At 37.2% G+C, this 20535-nt stretch overlaps 1 protein-coding gene and 1 long non-coding RNA gene across 3 annotated transcripts; one reads left to right on the forward strand and one right to left on the reverse strand.

Annotated features, from left to right (window-relative positions):
* The first annotated feature begins 418 nt into the window (after positions 1–418).
* Positions 419–7036, forward strand: FGL2 (fibrinogen like 2). Its single transcript, XM_003201889.4, has 2 exons — positions 419–1129; positions 4083–7036. The coding sequence occupies exons 1-2, from the start codon at positions 517–519 to the stop codon at positions 4787–4789; spliced, it is 1320 nt and encodes a 439-aa protein (XP_003201937.1). The 5' UTR covers positions 419–516; the 3' UTR covers positions 4790–7036.
* Positions 7037–12392: 5356 nt separating this feature from the next.
* Positions 12393–20525, reverse strand: LOC104915021. 2 transcript variants are annotated; one of them, XR_002109715.1, is made up of 4 exons: positions 20316–20525; positions 18244–18329; positions 14341–14507; positions 12393–14192 (listed from the first exon to the last, which is right to left on the reverse strand). It is a non-coding gene; the product is annotated as an uncharacterized LOC104915021 (long non-coding RNA). The 2 variants fall into 2 exon arrangements; XR_796219.2 differs by having other exon boundaries at positions 12393–14507; positions 20316–20523.
* Between the last annotated feature and the right edge of the window lie 10 nt (positions 20526–20535).

Consider the following 20535-nt stretch of genomic DNA (forward strand, 5'->3'; position numbering starts at 1 on the left):
TAAAAAAATTTAGGAAGAAGTGGGCTCAGTGTAAGTGAAACTATTGTTGTAATAAGGCTCAAACTGGAAAAGAGGTTAATTCTCACCTTCTCCACCTGCTGTGGTAGAACTAGAGTCTGGTTTTCAAGAACAGTTTTAGAAACTCAAATATTAAGAAGCAGATATCAAAAGAAGATTAAAAGAATATTATAACACATAGCTAATAATCCCACTAAACAAACAAACAAACAAACAAATCTGTGTACGAGAAGTTACACTGCATAAATGATCAGCACACATGCATTTCATCATTTTGCCTACATGCACAAGTTCTGAGTCAGAAGTAATCACTGAAACATGCTACTTTTGCCAAGCACTACCTACTTTGCTCTGCTATTAATATCACTTGTGATGCAAGAACTCCCACCCATTTCTGAGAACAGTGCAGGCAGTCTGATAACTCACAGGCTTCAAGCTGCCCTTATAAAGTTGTTCCACTTTTGCATACTTCCTCATACTGCGAGTTTCTCTGCAAAGATGAAGCAGCTTGTTTACTTAGTCTTGCTTAAGACAGCTCTCCTGGCTTTAACAAATGTGTTTGCAGTTATTTTAGAAGAAGAAAAGGATGCTAAGGAAGAAAAAACTACCGGTACTTGCCCTATAAAGCTCAAAACTAATGGGAATTGTGATGAAGGAGAGGACTGTCCGTATCAGATAAATCTGCCGCCAATGACCATCCAGCTACCCAAACAATTCAGACTGATTGAGAAGACTCTCAAGGAAGTACAGACCCTTAAAGAAGCAGTAAACAAGCTGAAGAAGTGTTGCCAAGACTGCAAGCTGCAGGCAGATGACAACCAAGAAAGAGACAGCAGTAATGAATTCCTGCCACCTAATGCAGAAACTCCAGCAGAAATCCAAGATAACAGAGTAAAGGAACTGCAAAGCAAAGTGAACAGAATGGCAACCAGTCTGAAAAATGCAAAGAACCAGATTCAGACACTGCAGGGCCGTTTAGAGAAGATGAGCCTCGTGAATATGAACAATGTAGAACATTATGTAGACAGCAAAGTTGCTAATTTGACGTTTGTTGTGAACAGTCTTGATAACAAGTGCTCTTCTCAATGTCCAGCAATGCAGCCAAGCCCTGGTATGTAACCTGTTTCCTCTTAATGCCGTGACATAAGCTTTCTGTGCATTTTACAAATACTAGGTAAAGAAATGAAATATGTGTTAATTAAGTATCTGTGCTTCTAACTTTACAAAATAAGTATTTGCCCATTTACAGTTTGTTTACATTTCTGTGCAACTTTCCACCTGCCACTTGAAGGTTACTGAGAGTTGCAGGTGTTCAGTTCCTGCTGTGGCTGTTCCGGGACCTAAATCACAACATTTTAAAGGACATTTTTTTCTCACCCATTCTAATAAGCAAACATGAAAAATGAGGGCATTAGTTTACGCCATACATGAAGGATACCAAATATCAGTGAACTACCTGTATTTTCTCTTTGGCTGTCAGGGGGTAAATTTCCTCCTTAGGTATGCCTGATAATACTGCATACTTTTTTCAATGTGAAACTGCAGCTATTCTGAAATGGTCTGCGAGTCTATTATTAAATATCAAGTGAATCTAGTAAAATGTTTAGTTCTTAAGAGATGGATAATTAAGTTTTCTAACATCACAGCAAATATCAAAAAGGCTTCACTAAGAAAGCTTATTAACTATACTTTTCAAGTGGGTAATACATATACCACCATTTTAATGCGTAACCTTTAGTATGACTCCAATATTTAAGTAATATAAAATAGAAAACGAGAAGTGTTAACACTGACAAATGCTTTTTCTTTCACTTTTTACCTGCTCTAATTAAAATAAAGAACAGTATTTCTTCCTGATGTTCACTGTTCATAAAGTATGACTAAAATATTTTTTGCAAAGTCATATAGTTTTTCTATAACATATAAGAACTTTTGCAAACAAGAAATATCCACAATACTATAAGTGTATTCTTAGATATCATATGTGTGAAGATAGGGGTCTCCGCAGACAAAATAGACAGAATGCACTTCAGTTTTTAAAACCCTGTGGTTTAGCATTCACACTTCAAAATGAAACTGTTCTTCTGTCTGCCCATAAAAAAGTGAAAAACTGAAAACTGATACAGTGTATGTACAGTTGAAATTCCCAAAAGAGCAAAAAGAGCAAATGAATAATAACAAAGGTAATGCTTTACCTGTACCAACAATCAGCTTCAAATAGATACAAATCAGTATAAATTAATTACTGTAATTCAGATATAAAACATTCACAGAACGAATGAAATGGTTTCTAGTCTATTGATAATGGGCAATGAATCACAATCAGGCACAGTAGCTCTTGACGGGCTAAAATTCATTTTAGATGTTTCTCTTTCTTACTGAGCTGTTGGGTACTATTCATAGCACACAATCATGTAGATGTTCCTTATATTTTACAGCAACTGATGTTATAGGTAGAAAACTAGCTACAACTTTTTCCCATATAAAAGTTTTTTCCTAGCTCTTCTGAAAATTACAACAAAACTTTATTTAAATACGAGTTGAATTGGATTATAAAATGCATTTTAGCTGAAATGAATGCTCCCTGTCAATGCCTACTCTGAAACTTAGTACAGTAAAGATCTTACACAAAGTTCAGTGAAATAAATGAGAATCTATTGTGAACTCAGATTTAGTCTTTAAGTCTCTGATTCCTACAATTTATGCTTTCATAGATGTTCAGTTTTCTGCACTAACAAACAAGGAGTACGGAGCCTCATCCCCCACTCCAGCTTGAGCACATTTGTCCCTTACAAGAAGTAGTTGAACTGTTTAACTTTTCCTGTAAAAATATGAAATTCAATTCTACAAATGAACATATTCCTAAATTCAAATCTACCATAGAGAAGAACAGTGTCTAAATGGTTTTGACTCAACTCAGAACTGACAGATGGAAAGATCTCCATCATTTGTTTAGGAACATGGAATTATAGTACAGTGCATTCTGAATGCTATTGAACACAATGTCATTACTAAGTTAGTAGATCAAAAATGGATTTTTACTCTGCAGGAAACATCTGGGGGTGTTTTTCTTCTGAATAAAATGTATCATTGAGAAGGGGAAAAATTGTGTTAATGGCAGATGCCAAACCTTTTTCCTTGCTTTAAGGCCAGCAGTGCCGCATGCACTGGAAAGCACATAACTTTTCTAGCTTCATCTTTCTAGGAATTTGCAGTGTTACTACAATAGATGAGATAATTCTATAACATTTCTCCTGCTTCCTTAATTATTGTAATATTAACACATGAAAGATTCCTAATGATGCAATGTTCAGAATCAAACTGTGGCTATTGAAAAACAGCCAGCTTAAAGTTATTTCCATATGAACGAAGATTTTCTCTGACACATTGCCAGATAAAGATTTGAATTATAGACACAGAGTGATGGTGTACAGTGGAATATTAAAAAAAACAAAAACAAAAACAAAAAAAACCAAAGAGCAAGATTTAGAAACATGGACTGAAGATATAATATGAATTTATTGGATATAATGAAAGGATGAGGAAAAGAGTAGAGAAAAGGAGAAAAATAGAACCCAATGGCCAGTTTTGAGTTAAAAACAAACAACATCATTTAAATGGTTTCTGGTAGTCATTTGATGCAGAGATCCTAGCTGATATCTATTACAGAATAAACTTGGAAAAAAAGTTTGTTCCTAGAACTGAAACTGCAGCAACACTATTTCCTATCTAGAAGTCCTTCCAATCCAAAAGACTGAACATATGCTTACACTCTTCCAAACAGATTTCTAGGTCTTCACTCATTAGATGTACTAAAAGTAGATCCAAGACGAAAATCATGGCAATGTAACAGACAACTTTAGTTAATATTTGACTTTTCTTATTTAACCATAGCTGTGGAAATAATGAACTTGGTAAGAAAAAGAGCCTATATGAAGAACAGGTAACAATAGAGTCTGCACAGCATTTAATATGTTCTGTAGGCCACATCAGTCTGGATAAAATTTTTGCTTGTTTTTAAATTGATGCTGCATTTAAACTTACAATCTCTGTTTTTCCACCAGTTATACAAGTAATGCAGAGAGACTGTGCCGATCATTATGCAGCAGGGAAAAGGAGCAGTGGTATCTACCCAATTACCCCTGACCCCAGAAACAGCACCTTCCAAGTCTACTGTGACATGGAAACACAGGGAGGTGGCTGGACGGTGCTGCAACGGCGACAGGATGGTAGCACTAACTTCAACAGAACATGGAATGACTACAAACATGGCTTTGGAAACCTCAGCAGGGAGTTTTGGCTGGGGAACGACAAAATTCACCTCCTGACAAAAAGCCAGGAAATGCAGCTGAGAATTGACCTTGAAGATTTCAATGGTATCAAAGAGTATGCCAAATACCAATATTTCTACGTGGCCAACGAGTACCTGAAGTATCGTCTCAGCGTTCACGGCTATAGCGGCACAGCAGGAGATGCTCTCCTCTACAGCAGGCATTACAACCATGATCAGAAGTTCTTCACAACTCCTGACAAGGACAATGACAGGTATGCATCAGGGAACTGTGGTGCATTCTACAGCTCTGGCTGGTGGTTCGATGCATGCTTGTCAGCCAACCTCAATGGCAAGTACTACCACAAGAAATACAAAGGCGTTCGCAATGGGATCTTCTGGGGCACATGGCATGGTATTTCTGATGATACTCCCAGTGGATACAAGCAGTCCTTAAAATCAGTAAAAATAATGATCAGACCCAAAAGTTTTGCACCATAATTTTAAACCTTTTCTTAACTAATTTGCATTGGATTGCACTCACGATCATACTTACGCAGTATTATATTCAGAATTCAAATATGCAGTTATATTTGACATAACATAGTTCTACACAAAGTAACGTATTTCCACATGCATTTCTAGAGATGGCGTTTCCCGTATAACATATGACAACAATTGTTGCTAAAACTTAGCATAGGTTAAGTTGTGGTATTGTAACCTAAATATTCTAAGCATTGCTTTTGGTGCTTTTACTGTATGTGATACATCTTCTACAAATTGTGTCTGAATGAACACCTGCATTTTTGCCTGGATATAACTCAGAGGTACTCTGATAACACCCTAATTTGTTAAGCACTTAGTAGGAAACATTATAACTCGGATACTGTCCAACACTTTCTATTGTCTTTCCTTCACAACCTCAAAGACGTACTATGGGAGTGTTAAAATAAATCAGGAAAAGTACAATATGTTATTATTTTAAAAGAAGAAAGGAATAGAGGGCCACATGATTGGCACAAAGACGCGGAAAAAAGCTTGAGGAGTACTTAGTCTGTGAATATGGTTCCTCAAACATTATTTCCTTTGTCAAAAACTATTCAAACAAGCTGGTGAAAGAATTGGATAAAAGCAAGTGGAAATAAGGCATAGAGAATGTAATGAAAGATGACCTTTCATGCTTGTTTTCTTCTGTTCAACCTCAATATCCTTTCCATCTTATGTGGGAGAAAGTAAATCTCATGTAGCTGATCGCATATTTATATAGGGGAGTGGACAGGTAGGAAGAAGACACATCAAGAAGAATCCATGTGTTTGTATTAATCCCTCTAAATACATATAAGAAATACATTTTGCTTTCTTTTCTGAATCCTTTAGGTGAGCCAAACATTGCAAGATGACACTTGTAGAGACTCAAGCTCTTATTCAAGTACTTCTCACTATATGTATCATTAGGTCTTAAATTATACATAAATTTTATTTTGTAACACAAGATTACATTCTCCCCATTTTCTGAGTACTGCTTTTGCAATCAAAGAATCATGAGTAATCCACTGGCCATTAGATGCTGAAAAGAGAATATGTAGAGGGCTTTTTTCTTCTAAAACATAACAAAAAAACCAGTGCACTTCTCTTATACTTTGGGAAGTGAAATTTAAAGAAACTGTTATTATATCTCACATTGTAGATAGCAAGCACAAATTTGCCTACACATACCTATTGTCTATGCTAGAAAAGACGTCTGTAATTACGGTGACTAATATTTTGAGAGGAGATGCCAATTATCTTAGCATGAGGTATTTTGCTATCTAGCTAATAGCAATTCTCAGATGCAGATAAACTATACAAAGACTGTATTTCTTTACTGGTAAAAGTATGGTTTTTACTGGCATAGCATTTTTTGCTAGAAGAGCCATTTGTTGGTAACGGTAAACAACAGAACTGTGCTAACAAACCTGTGAGCACACATCTGGCCTAAAACTTTACAAATCAGACCTTAATTGTTTTTAAAGTATCCAGAACTATCATGGTTACAAGCTATGAACATGAGCAAAAGTGGCAATTACTAAATAGCAGTGTATTAATATATATATTTGAGAGAGTAAATACTTTGAAGGATATTTCAGTGTGAAGAGTAATTTGGTTTATTGTATTTCAATTTTAAAGACTAATGGAAGATTTTAATTGTAAGATGTATAACCTGTGCTTGAAAATGTTTTGAAGTCATAGAATATTTATTTTGTGATAAAATGGATTGTCTGAAAAAAAACAACAAAAAAACAATTTATGAAATATTGGTTAGAAGAGCAAATATCTAATTGTATGTGATTGTATTTAATAATTTTGCACGAAATGCACAATTTTCTCCTATTCATTACGTGCTAACTAGCTCTGTATGATTTACAGTATCTATAAACTTCTACTTGAAAATGTCTTTTTCCTGCTAATTTGTTGGGAGGGAAACTGTTTCTTTTTTATCGTGCTAAAAGGAAAAATTGTAAAAAAGAAATTTCATCAGGATAAACAAATATGACTAATGTCACCTACAAAGCCTTGATCAACTTCTTAAAAAAAAAAATTAAAATAAAATAAAAAAGGGGAAAAAAAAAGAAAGCCTGCCTGGAACTGTTGTAGCTGAATCTCCAGCAATGTGTACTAGTTTTACAAAGTGTAACTCCGTCTGTTTGTTGCAAGCTTTATTTTATATTTTTCCTTGTTGTAAATAAAATTGTCACGCTATTAAAGCTATACTGTTGTCATAAATTTTTATGGTGATTAAGAAAAAAGTTCTCATAAACGGTTTACTGATTTTTTGTAAAAATTGAAGCAGTCAGAAAACACAAGTATAGGAAGATAACTACAGATGGCCTGCAAAGATACATGTGCCATCTGACAGGAGAGTTACAGAATTGCTGTCAGCAATAATTTTTAACGGATCCATTCAGCTGCCAGATAATGCATAGGCTCTTCTTGAGACTATACGTATTTTGCAAGAGAAAAAATCAATTTCCTACTCAAGTGTTTATACAACACTCATGACAATCTTTGTCATGAAAAAGGAGACAGAAACTCATCTGCTTTTTTAATTATGCACATTTCAGAAAACATTCAAGTTTCAGGAAAGCGTGAGGATAGATATAATACTCAAAATTAAAGCATACAATTTTATATACAAATCAGAGCACTGGTCTCTGAGGTTTTATAAATAAAAACATGTATTTTAATGTACAGAAAGCATCTATGTAATGAAGATTATCACAAGAAAACCTTGTGGCTTTGATCTTGCTAATATTTAAAATGTGAGTAGTAGTAAAGAAGATTAACAACAGTGGGTTTGCTAGCAAAATTCATATAAGTTTCCCCCTCCCGCCCACCCTCCCCCAAAAAGCACAAATCCATCTGATAATTGTATAATTGTATAATTAATAAAGCAAGCTATGTTTTTCTTTTCTGTGCAACATTTAAACAACAACAGCAGCAGCAACAAACAACAGAGAAGAACTGAAAAGAATCAATCATATCATAGAATCCTAGAATGGCTTGGGTTGGAAGGGACCTTAAAGATCCTCAAGTTCCAAACCCCCTGCCACAGGCAAAGTTGCCAGCCTCTAGATCAAGCACTAGACCAGGCTGCCCAGAGCCCCAGCCGGCCTGGCCTTGAACACCTCAAGGGACAGGGCATCCACAGCCTTTCTGGGCAAACTGTTCCAGCACCTCACCACTCCTTCATTAAAAACTTCCCCCCGACATCTACTCTAACTCTCCCATCCCTTAGTTTAATACCTTGTCCTATCGCTATCTAGCCATGTAAAAAGTAGATTTCCCTTGTGTTTATAAACTTCATTTAAATATTGGAAGTCTGCAATGAGGTCTCCCTGCAATTGTCTCTTTTCCATGCTGAACAACCCCAATTCCTTCAGTCTAACTTCATAGGAGAAGTGCTTCAGCCCTTGTACAATCCTCATGGCCCTCTTCCGAACCCTCTCCAAAAGCTTCTCCTGCTCTTGAGCTGGGGCTCCAGACCTGTTCACAGTACTCCAAATGGGCCTCACGAGGACAGAGTAGAAAGGGACAATCACCTCCCTGTCCCTGCTGGCCACCCCTCTTCTGATCGAGCCCAGGATACCACTGGCCTTCTGAGCTGCAGGAGCACACTGATGGCTCATGTTCGGTTTTTCATCAACCAGAACCCCTAGGTTCTTCTCAGGGCTACTCTCAAGGAGTTCTTCTCACAGCTTGTATACATATCTAGGATTATCTTGACTCAAGTGCAAAACCTGATCTGAAGAGCTGAAGATCTGAAATGATTGTTTTTTAAATATTTTTTTCTGTCCTTTTTATACAAATATATTCCCTTAGTTGTGTTTTTGGGGAAACACAGCAGTCAGCAGATATTTCTGTAAGATTTAAGAGCAACTTGTAGTTTGACACTTCAGTGGAAAATAAATTTGCAGTTGTACAATTATTTTGAAGGAAATTCAGATGGTTCTCAAACACATACCTAGAACCCATGTTTGTGACCTAAAGCAAGATCAGTTTTAAAAGTGCCAAATTAAGTTAATTTCTATGCCATGCAAGTCATAAAAAACAAACAAACAAACAAAAAAAAACAGCAAAGGTGTTTAAGTTTTCATAGAGATTGAAGACAAGAAATATAAACTGACCTCCAAGAAAAAAAAAATATATATATATATATATAATCTATTCTTATAAATGTGTTTTGTCCTCTTTTTTTTCCCAAGAGATAAAATAAAAGCAATATGGTATACATGGGCCTGAAAACATTGACATACGTTTAAAGGAAAAATTCCATTCACAGTCCCTGATAAATGCAAACACTCCACCTACTAAGCAGCTAAGCTGCATTCACAGCTTTCATGAAACTTCTGTGGTGTTATAATATTTCTGTTAGAAGTGAATTTGGCCATCAGCCTCAGTGTTAACCAGAAACAGAAAATGTTTTAAGATGATGTGTCACATCCAACGCTCAAGCAAGTCATGAGATTAGGATGTGAATCAGTTATTTTTTAAGTCCTTGTTTGCTATTTCTGATCTCAATATTACCTAATTATGTCCACACAATTAAGACAAACTGTCAGTGTAACTAGTGGTACACTTCTTCCCAAACAGTATGCCAGCATTCAGAATTACACAACAGAAAATTGTAAGTATGTTTTACGTGCTGATTTCTAAGAATTACACAGAACTTATGACTTTTACAGAGAAGTAGGATCCACCCTGAGAAACAGAAATTCCCATCCCTCTAAACAGACAAAGCATAAAACGGACAGAGCAGACAGAGTAAAAAAGCCCCCGTGCATAACCCTGCAGCATAAAAGATAATTAATTCTTCTTAACACAGATCTTAAAGGCACTGCTCATTTAGGACTATTTGGATACATAGATTTTTTTGAATTAGAAAACTAGAAATCAACTTGTCAACATTGTAAGTAACCAGATCCACAAAAGTGATGACTGTCCATGGCTGGACATACAACTGAAGTGAGCATTTGCAGCACAGCTGTGCTGACATCAGTGGTTTAAGCCAAGGCCAGATAGATTTTAGCACAAGGGTGCCCTAGTTCGGAGTATCTGGTCTCAAATGCATAGTTAGAGTAAGAATAGAGGGAGAGGGAGATAGTTTTGGAACAAAAGACAATAATGAACTTGTCATTTTAAGTTTCAAGAGTCTCAGAAATTTCAGAGGAGAGGTGAAAGAGCAGGAGCAGAATACAGTTACAGATTATTCTTTCCTTCAGCCTCACTGCTTTCAGTAGCTACTTCCTCTGTGCAGCACAAGATCTGCACTTGACAGCAAAAAATAACACCACATTGACAAGAGTGCTCACTTTCAAACATGCTGTTTGATAATCAACAGAAGTACTACTTGTTTTGTGATAACCTCATTATATTCAGCAGCCTCCTGGCTTTATTTGTACTCAATTTCAACTGACAAAAAGAATCTCTCTACAGAGAGAGCATACTACATTGAGTCTGTTCTTGTTTGTGTTGGTTAAAGGCATCTGTAAATTCAATCCACTCTTTTGCAGCTTCTAATAGGTATTACCAGCAATTAGAGCAATCAGTTTTCCCATCACAGTCACAAATGAGAGTAACGTTCACTATGCAGAACACTGCTTACTAGCTGAAAAATTACAGCCACATTATCATCCCTAACTGACTTTCCAAGGGACCGTATCAACAAAGTAAAAAATGTTTCTTTAATTAACAGTTAGATTCCTGTGGGTGGAGGTGGAGACAACATCTGTCCTCCCTGTCTGTGCCAACATATTTATATAGCTCTTTTGCTGTGCCAGAAGCCCTTGAAGCACGTAACGTGGAGTACGCCGGGATCGGCTTAAATTATAAAGTGTTGTTTGCATTTAATGGTTATGTTAAGATTTTTTAATATATATATAGCATATATACATTTAGGGAGTACTGAAACAAATTAGCAACTGCTGTGGTTACAGAAATATACTTCTGAGTCTATTTTAGTCTACCAAGCTAGCTTTTATAGGAAAAGTTCCATTTAAAGTTATACCAACATTTGTATCTAAAAATAAAGTTGTTTACTTCTGCCTTTTAACCTGAGTTAAGAATGAATTAAAAACCAATTTCTTAAACAAAGGTAAATAAAAAATAAATAAAATGCTCTGTTTTCTAGAGTGGCATTGTCAAATGTTAGAATACTATTAAAAAATATGTAAAATATTAGATCTTAGTTTTCATATTTGAAAGCTGTAGCTGAAGTTCAAATAACAGATGAAGAAGAAGCATACTCAAGCATTGAAGTTATGCATCTTTCCGTGACTTTAAAGCTCTTCCAGCTAACAGACCCATATGAATTAGCCTCACATCAGCAGAAGTGAAGCTTGTTTGAGAATTCCCTGTCACTACATTATTCCATCTTTTGCAAGCACAGAGACTTTGCTCTATGTTTCCAGTAGAACCGGGAATCTGGTTAACAGACATTAACACTTTTAATAACAGTTCTTTGTTTTTGGCAGTCAGGGGTAGCTGACTGTTCAGTTCCTTAACCTCAGAAAGACTTCAAAGATTCAAAATAGTGATGAAAAGTATGTGCTAGTCGCTAACGGAGTATTGAGGAAGGCTCTTTCTCCTTCGGTGAAGGAGCAATAGGACGCTTGGACACTGGCAAAAAATAACATCACATGATAGTGACAATTTCCATTAAAAAAAGCAGTGCAAATGCAAAATATGGTACTGCCTTCAAATACAGTGCAGAATACACTTCATCATTCTACAATACACCAGTCTGCATCAGATCAATCAGAGAAATCTCCCAAAGGACTTCGTTCTTCCACAGGTTCAGATTGAGCACATAAATGGACTGTGTTCATTAGCAGAAAGGGATTACTGTGGTAACTTCCAAATAAGGTACCAATTCACTGCCTCCGGTAAATAATAAAGTTATTTTTATTCAGAAGCATTTTACAGAATGAATAACTCTCTTGTAATGCCTTCTACAAAGATGTGCATGATAAATATTGTAGAACACTTTTTCTACAATTCTTTTAAAAATTGATGTGTGACTTTGAGAGAGCTAACAAGTATCTTTCTAAGCCAAGAGCACACAAACAAAAGGAAGAGAAAGAGAAAGCACAACATAGAAAAGCTTAGTGACATTACTCTTGAACAAAACCTAACAAGAACTGCTGACAAGTGAAGAAGACCCCAAACTGGGGGAAGTTACCCTCTCACCTTCTTTATCCTTTATCTTTTTTTTTTTTTCCCAGAAAAACAGGATTTCCATAGAATCATGGATTGGAAAAGACCACTAAGATCATCCAGTCCAACCATCCACCTATCACCAATATTTCCCACTAACCCATGGCCCCTCAGTGCAACATCTAAACTTTTCTTGAACACCTCCAGGGACAGTGACTCTCCATCACCTCCCTGGGCAGTCTGTGTCACTGCCTCTCCACGCTTTAGAAATAGTATTTCCTAACATCCAATCTGAATCTCCCCTGGCACAACTTGAAGCCATTCCCTCTCATTCTTTTGCTAGTTACATGGGACAAGAGGCTGACCCCCACCTCACCACAACCTCCCTTCAGGTAGTCTGTATGTATTTATAAATAAACAGCATTAACTAGATAGAAAAAAAAGATATTAGTCCATCAAACTAATTTCTTCTTCTTGAAAGAACCTGAAGATTACTGAGTTTTGGATAGTCATTTCAATCAGAAAGATGAAACAACATATTTTGTAAGCAGATCATCAATTTTATCAAACCTTTGTAATTTTGTAAAGATATAGTAGCTGGAAAACTGTCCCTAGAGTGTAGCTGTCAATGATTCACTATTGAATTGAAAAGATGTACAGAGTAGGGCTCTTTTCTATATTTAGGATTTAATCTTAATTGGGTCAAAAAAAAAAAAAAAGGCCTAGTATCTGAAAAGGATTTGGAGATTATAATAGATTACAAACTGAATACCAGCAGCATCATTATGACAACAGACATACAGACATTTATTCTATTCATTTATGTTCTTATTAAAGGAGCCTGGATCGGGTGGAAGAAAGGAAAATAATTAGTGGGAAATAATGCTGCTACAGCACAGGGAAGAGCCAAAATTATGAGGAGAGAAATTATGAGAGTAGGCAGGAGGCAATTTGGTTGTAATTTATTTCCATTGCCCCTGCTCTCTTCATTTTGAGCATTTACACCAGTTTTGTGTCATGTTTGGTAGATTTCTCACTGCAAATGGCAATTTCAGTATCTCCTGTGTTGTTACAGCAGTGAAAGTAAAGTAACAATGATGACATAAGGATAAAGAGAGTTGCAGACAGAGGTGAAATGTATAATTGTAACATCTGTTGGAAAAGAAAGCAATTAGAAAGCAAAGAAAGGAAGACTGGCTTCAGACCATTTTGATGAAGCTAGTTACTAGTAGAATATTTATTTTATTAATTTGTTAATATATCTTAAAATTGAGATAATGGACATGACAAAATTCAATATATTTGCATTGCTTTTAAGAATACAGTTGCATATACCTTGTCCATAATGCACAAAATTCAAAATTAACTAGCAAAGTATATAGAATCTTAATTTATCTAAGTGGTATATTTGTTTCATAAAGTAGGTACCAGAATGTGTAGTTTTCCATTAAACTTATTCACATCATACAGATTTATTTATTTCTAAAAGTATACACTAGAAGAGAACAGGATTATGAGTTAAGATACACAAGACAAGAGAATCAATTAGAAGTATTAGAGCAAAAGTCTTCATTTCAAGGACATAATAGCAAAGGCTAAAAGAAGTGAAAAGTTCATTTTTTGAATGTATGACAGTCCTCTAACCAACAGCAGTGGAAGTACTGAGTTATATTTGATGTCATCTTGGTGATAAATAAAAATGCTTCATGAAAAAAGTAAGTCATGATGGACTGAGGGGCTTTTGTTCAAACCTCTAGCCAGCTTTTAATAATTTTCCCAACTCCACATGACTAAACACTGTTACTATGTGTTATTAAAAATGAAGGAAAAAGTTCTGCAAGCTTGACTTTTTGAAATTTCTGCTATTTTCACGAGAAATACAAGACTGATTTGGTTGGAAGGTTTACTGCCAGAAGGCCTATATTTGTTCTCAAATAAATCTTAACATCAAAAGGTGTTCCTTCTGATAAGTATTTACTGCTACAAAGGTATAAATGACTAGCTGGTAATTCAGAGAAAATATGATACAAAATACTTTGTGTGGAAAAATTTTGAAAGATATTCCAAGATTTAATCTAGTATCGATGCAACAACCTCTGCGGTGACCTTTTAAAGCAACACTCCCTGAAAGGAGCAACACGGGTATCCATTAGGCACACCGTCTCCAGCAAGAAGTATATGCTTGGTCCTTCTTCATAAAACATTCTTATGCCTTAGAACAAAAATTAGAGAAGATAGAAAAGCTATAGATAACCTATGGTAGCGTGCTTCAACTATTAACAAAAAAATATACATTTTCAATTATTTGATTTTGACACAATATGCACCGCTGTAGCTAAGAAAACTAGAGTACATGATACCTCATCTAAACACTGAAATGCAGGACTTGATGTTACATCAGTGGATCCTTCATCTCGGGTATATACTGTTGGAGCTAAGGCACAGATAGGTTGCTCCTTCTCAACTTCCAATTCTTTTTCATCAGAACTGGAACTTTCGTCACCAGCTTGACTCATTCTCTGTAGATCTAGGAAGTAACAAAAATACCAAAATTTGGTTAATTAGGTCCTGGGATACATGTGACTATGAAAGATAAATATGTAGTGCAGAGAACACAATGTCTACATGCGAGACTCACACATTCAAACAGTAAAAACCAGAATGTTAGCAATTTGGGATTTTCTGTAGGTTCATGAAAGAGAGCAGACAGGACTATCCCTCTAGCATTGTTGGAGTATTTTAAAAATCCTCAAACAGTTGGCTACGTTCTCCTTATATAAGCGTTTGAGAATATGTAAAACAATACTTCTTAAAGGACAGGCATTGAATAATAGCTCTATGTTGGAAAATGCTTCAGGAGTCATCTCTCCTCCGCATAGCAGGGCTTACTTCAAACCTAAATCAAGTTCTTTAGGGCTTTGATTATCTGAGTTTTGAAAACCTGTTGGAGACTTCAGCTTCTGCCTTATTAAGAAAATCCCAAGGTAGAACCATTGCAGGTATAACTCCTATGACATTTCTGATGTCTCCATAGTACTAACCAAAGAACTTGTCTCCCCTACTCTCCAGCCATATATGCCCACCCTTTGCTGCATCTCCTGATCTTGTGGGGTACCAACACACAGAACAGGAACCCCCATTGCAGAACATAGAGTTCTTGAGGAAAAGACGTAGTCTGACATGTGTGGGTAATATCATTAAAGTTATTCGTGTTCATAAGTCATTGCATGGTCATAATGAACAAAAAAAGAAAGAAAAAGACAAAACAAAACAGCAAAGCTATACAAAATGCAAGAACATGATATAATATCTGAGAACCAGAGGTAGATATATAGTGAAATCAGGCACACAGAAGTCTTGCTGTGCCATAGCAAGACTGGAGAGCCAGGGCTTGTTTGTAGAGCAAAACACAGAGGGCAGGGGAGACAGAATACATATGGAGGAAGTCAAGCATTTCTCCACAAGTATTTTATAGTTGGCCTTAGATGCAGTGGACAGACAAATCACAATCTTGGTATTTCAGTTCAAAATGTGGGGAAAAAGGTTGATGATGGCTGCAAGTGTTCACCCGACAGTTCTTTCTTTCTAAGGTAACTATTATGTAAAGCAACACTTGCAGAGAACATCATTTTCTGCTGCAGTAATGATAGAGCAGGATCCTGACAGATGATAAAATGCTAAACTCGTATTAAATTATCTAGTCTAGTCATTATTCTCCTTTAAGAAATCCTTTTTATTATAAATAAAAATCCACAATAAAAACAAGGAAAGTGTTTTGTGAATATTTTAACAGTATACATCAGGTTTCTCCAATGAAAGAACAAGAGTTTTGCATTCCAAAGTCAGAAAACTGACAGCAGAATGTGATTTCTTTTTACAGCTGTGATGGGAAAGTGATATAAAAATGTTTTGTTTAGCATAGCCACTTTTTGAAAAATCACTTGTCTATAAAGGTGGACCACAAATTGTCTATAAACCACACTTTATTCAGCGCTGTTTGGAATTCCTTCAAGAATAGTTTGACTTTTAGAGACATTTCAGCAGTTGTATTTGCTTATGGAAAAAAAAGAAAAAGTAATTTCATGGTCACTCCTGAAGGAGTCAAAACATTGCGAAACAGCTGTAAACATCACCAAGGCCAAGAAATAACTCTGAAGCACTGTACACAATTATAAAATGAGACTTGCTTCTCAAAATTGCTGAATACTTGAGAATACGCATTTCATCTTTATGGCTGCTGTTGCTTTATCTGTGTCTCTGCACAAATTTCTGGAAGAAATGAGAAAGTGAAAAACACAAGAGGAAAAAGCTCTAAAGCAGAGCAATGCAAAAGACTGGGAGCTTCACATATGCAGACATCTTTATTTATAATTGCATGTGAAACAGGCTTGATGCAAGTTAAAAAATACCCAGGTTAACACCGCTTCACAGTATGACAGCACAAAAAATGTTTTCACCGGAGATTCCATTTTGCTGAGCAAAAGGACAACAAAATCTCCTGAATCTGAAATGTTTGTAATATAATGATAAGATAAAAATCATCACCCATCAGACAGAGGAAAACAACTAGACAGCCTTGGCTACTGTAATAAACACTAGTCTCCACTGCTTTTCAAGAAGGAAGAGAGCAGATTTGCCTTTTCAGAATATTAGCAAGCAGTACTGTAACAAAAGACGTGACGTTTAGCATTCTTCAACTATCCACTATACAATTACATTTAAAATCCAACTTAGAGAAAATCGCATACATAGAAGTCAAAAAAAAAACAAAAGTGGAAAAATAGTATTTTTGCCATACCTGATAAACAGTTTAATTCAAATAGAAATGAAAGCTGAAATGATTTCTAAATTTACAGAATGGTTCAATGAATATGGATGTTCTTAAACAGCAGAACTGCAAATAACACTGAGACCTTGAACCAACACATAGAATTACAAGTCTGTTTTAGAATCTGGGTCAAATCTTGTGAAATAGTTTCAGGACAGCAATAAAAGTCCGAATGCAGATTTCCATGACGAACTCCAGCAACCTTACAGTTCCTCTCCAGCCATCAGCAGTGTTAATACAAAAGCCAGAGAAGAGTACAGAAAGGTCATGTTTAGTTGTATTGGTTCTTTCTAAAATGAGAATTGCAAAAAGTAGTAACATTAGTAAAAGCAGTAAAATTTCATTCTGAACATGAAGAGATACAGCTCTATGTATGAAGATGAATCAGCTTTAAGACTTATTAAGAAAGCACCAAATTTATAAAAGTCTGCTGGGGGAACTACTCTTCATTAACATTTACACTTTGTCTTAATTGTGTTATCTCAGAAAATAGATCCATTGCAGTTAAGCCAAGTTAGTTAAATTGGTGTAGACTGACATGTAAATGCTCCAAACCGCTAAAGGTTTTCTTGTTTCATACAAGAGCACAAAGCTAAGGTTTAGGCAAGTTTAAAAGAATAGATGTAAATCCACATTAAGTTGAACCAAGGCCATAGACACGGGTCTCCTACCCGAGCCAGTGACATCAGTGGATGCTGGGTATCACTGCCTTCCTTTGCAGGAGGAGATACCTTTCTTCTCCCTCAATGCTGACCTGCTGGAGGAATGGCTTTAGGGCCATTTTTTCAGGCAAAATCAGCTAAGGAAGCCTACTATTTTTAAGTCAATGGTATGAGATAAAATGGCTAATTTTGATGGAAGTTAGCCGAAGAGCACATTCCCATCTGTCCTGCTGGCTGAGAGGCAGCATACAGAGCAGGGAGACAATGAACAGGACCTCAGCCAAGCTACTGGGCATGACACAGGATATTTATCCGCATCTCCATGCTGCTTAGTTTTGCATACAAATGTTAAAAAAAGAAACACGGCTCTGAGAATGAGACAACTGGCTTAGCATTTTACACTGAATTAGTCAGAAAAAAAGTTATACAATTCAGCTGGAACACCAGAGCAATGATACCTAGAGAGACCAGAGCTCATCATACCTCCAGCCAGCGCTGGATGCCAGGGGGCAGACTGAAGAATCCATCAGTGGTATTTTCCTGAACTTGTGCAAAACTTTCAGTATCTGCAAAATCTGACAGAATGGAGTTTCTCATCTTACGTCTGCATGACATGCATAATCAGTTCTTTTTGTTTGTTTTGAATCTGGCTCCTTGATGTCTCCTAGTTCTTTTACTGGATGGGTCATTGAATAATCTCAACCTTTCAATGCTACTTGTTTTCCAGCACAGTCTCTGGTAATCCTTTCTCTAGGCAGAAGAACTCAACCTACCTGCTGCTACTGGTAATAAAGTCCTTCTCTGCCTTCTGCTGTCTTTGTCATCCTTCTCCAAGTCTTTTCCAGCTGTATCATATCCTCTTCAAAGAGAAGGAGGAGAAAATATTGGTAACACAGGAGTACTGGGGATTTATTCAGTGGCACAGTGATTTTCTTTTCATTTCCTAACATCTTATTTCCTAATGCTTCTTTCCTATAATTAAAGTTTACAGTCTAGTAAATAGCAGGACCTCTGTACTAACTGGGCAAAGCTTCAGCACTAAAGGCTGTGTCTTTAAAACACAAAGCTATACTAACATTAAGCAAGAGCTGAAATTAAAATTACATAGTTACAATAGGTTATTTATTATTCCATGCAATTCAGAGTACTTTGTTTGATTAGACATGTGACTACATAGACAACTATTTTGGGGAGATGATAACACACTGCATACTTCAATTGCTTAACAATTCTGTTATGAATTCCATTATTTCTGTTTGTTTTCAAGTCCCTGCTGTTTAGGATGGAATCACCCTGAGCCACCCATAGACTTCAACTGCTGGAGCCATAGTTAGATAGGGCTTAGATAGGGACGATTTGAATGGTAAGAATTATCACTTCCCTTTTCACATGGTTTCCATGAGGAACTTGATTTCCTCAGAAGATTTCTTGTAGCATCACAAACAAAAAACAACCCTGAAATCTAAGCCTCTCTGCCCTCTCTACCCCAAGAAGAAACCGTTTCCATCACTACACACACACTGTGTAAAACAAACAAAAAAATCTCTGCCTAACCACCAAGCGCTACTCGTGATTTGAAAAATCTGAGGGCTCAAGGAAAAGTGGCAGTTCGGAAAGATGTAGAAAAATATAAATTATCAACCACAGAAAATAGATTACAATAATGCCATGCAAATATTCTACAGTGGAAATGCATGGAATTTTTAATAAGCTTAAAAACTTATATCCTGACACTAAAATTCTTAAGCCTTAGCTGAAGAAACATAAACGAACAGCCAGCTCTGAGTGAGGCTAACCTTGCCCAAGCATTGGGTGTTAACTCAAAGGACAGATAGGAACCTCAGCACGAGCTAGCACCAGCAAGAATACTCCTGCAGGGAGCATTCAATATGAAATGGAATCAATGTTACAGCCAAAATAGACCAGGGCTGCTCTGAAAGCAGTGCCTACTAATTTATTATGTTGGCCTACAATGGTCAGAGGCAGATGTTGGTGGTATGGCAGTACAGTTTGAACCTTCCCACCAGTATTCTGTCATATTTTGTTGCTGTGCAACACGTGGCAGCAAAGGGGCAGTCTGTCAGAATGGCACCTGACACGGAAGTAGCGGTGAGCGCGGTGAGGCGGCGGGTGCTGCGTTCCAGCAGCGATGTGTGAGCGGCGCCCCATCGGAAAGGGGCGACCAACCTGTTGCGTCTGCTGCCACCTAGCGGCAGTGCCGCACACTGCAGCTCTGTCCCGGCTTCCCTGACAACTCGTACAGCTTTTTCTTTCTTCCTTTTTTGTTTCTTTCCTTCCCTTTCTTCCCTTCCCTTCCTTTCCTTTCCTTCCCTTTCCTTCATTTCTCTCTTTTTTCTCTCTCTCCTTTCCCTTCATTTCCCTTCCTTTCCCTTCCCCTTCCCTTTACCCTTCTCCTTCCCCTTTCCTCTCCTTTCTCCTTTCCTTCTTCCCTCCTCCTTTTTTCAAAGATCGGCAATTTCTCAAAACTTGGAAAAATTAACTCATACCCTTCCACACGTCCCAAGATACTTATTGCTGCATTTTCGTCTCGGCAGAGCTCTATTTCTCTATACTAAACCAGCACAAGGCAGGTTGGACCTTTCCGTGCTTCGTTTAACGATTTTTGAGACGAAACACGGAGCAACGCCCGCACCCCCACCTCCCCGTTATAACTATCCTACACTGCAGGCACTGAATCCCGAAAAAGCTTTTATAACTGAACTCCGCAACTCCCCACTTGCTTGCACGCCCTCTCGGGATAACTGTTTCACGACATATTTGTAGAGAACTCAGTAAATTATCCCCGCAGGGACAGCGAATTGCCACCGCCGCAGCCCGGCCCTACCTGCGCGGCTTGCCCCGCCTCGCGGCGTCTTGCTGCTACGGCAACACAGGCCCGCCCCCTCCTGCTCCCTGTGCCGGCCTTCCTCTCATCCTGGCTGCCGATTGGCCGCAGCGTTCGTCCCGCTGACCAATACGAGAAGAACACGGCTGCGCTGCGCCTTCCCCCTTCTCTCCTCAGCCAATGAGCACGGCGAACCCGCAGCGTCCTCTAGCCGCCGGCG

Source organism: Meleagris gallopavo, chromosome 1, assembly GCF_000146605.3.
Source record: "Meleagris gallopavo isolate NT-WF06-2002-E0010 breed Aviagen turkey brand Nicholas breeding stock chromosome 1, Turkey_5.1, whole genome shotgun sequence".
NCBI classification, from domain to species: domain Eukaryota; kingdom Metazoa; phylum Chordata; class Aves; order Galliformes; family Phasianidae; genus Meleagris; species Meleagris gallopavo.

What these genes read in the sequence shown, in the direction of transcription:
- FGL2 (XM_003201889.4), top strand. Translation starts at nt 517, where the DNA reads ATGAAGCAGCTTGTTTACTTAGTCTTGCTTAAGACAGCTCTCCTGGCT. An exon ending in AGCAATGCAGCCAAGCCCTG is followed by an intron (nt 1,130 to 4,082) that starts GTATGTAACCTG and finishes TTTTTCCACCAG; the next exon opens with TTATACAAGTAATGCAGAGA.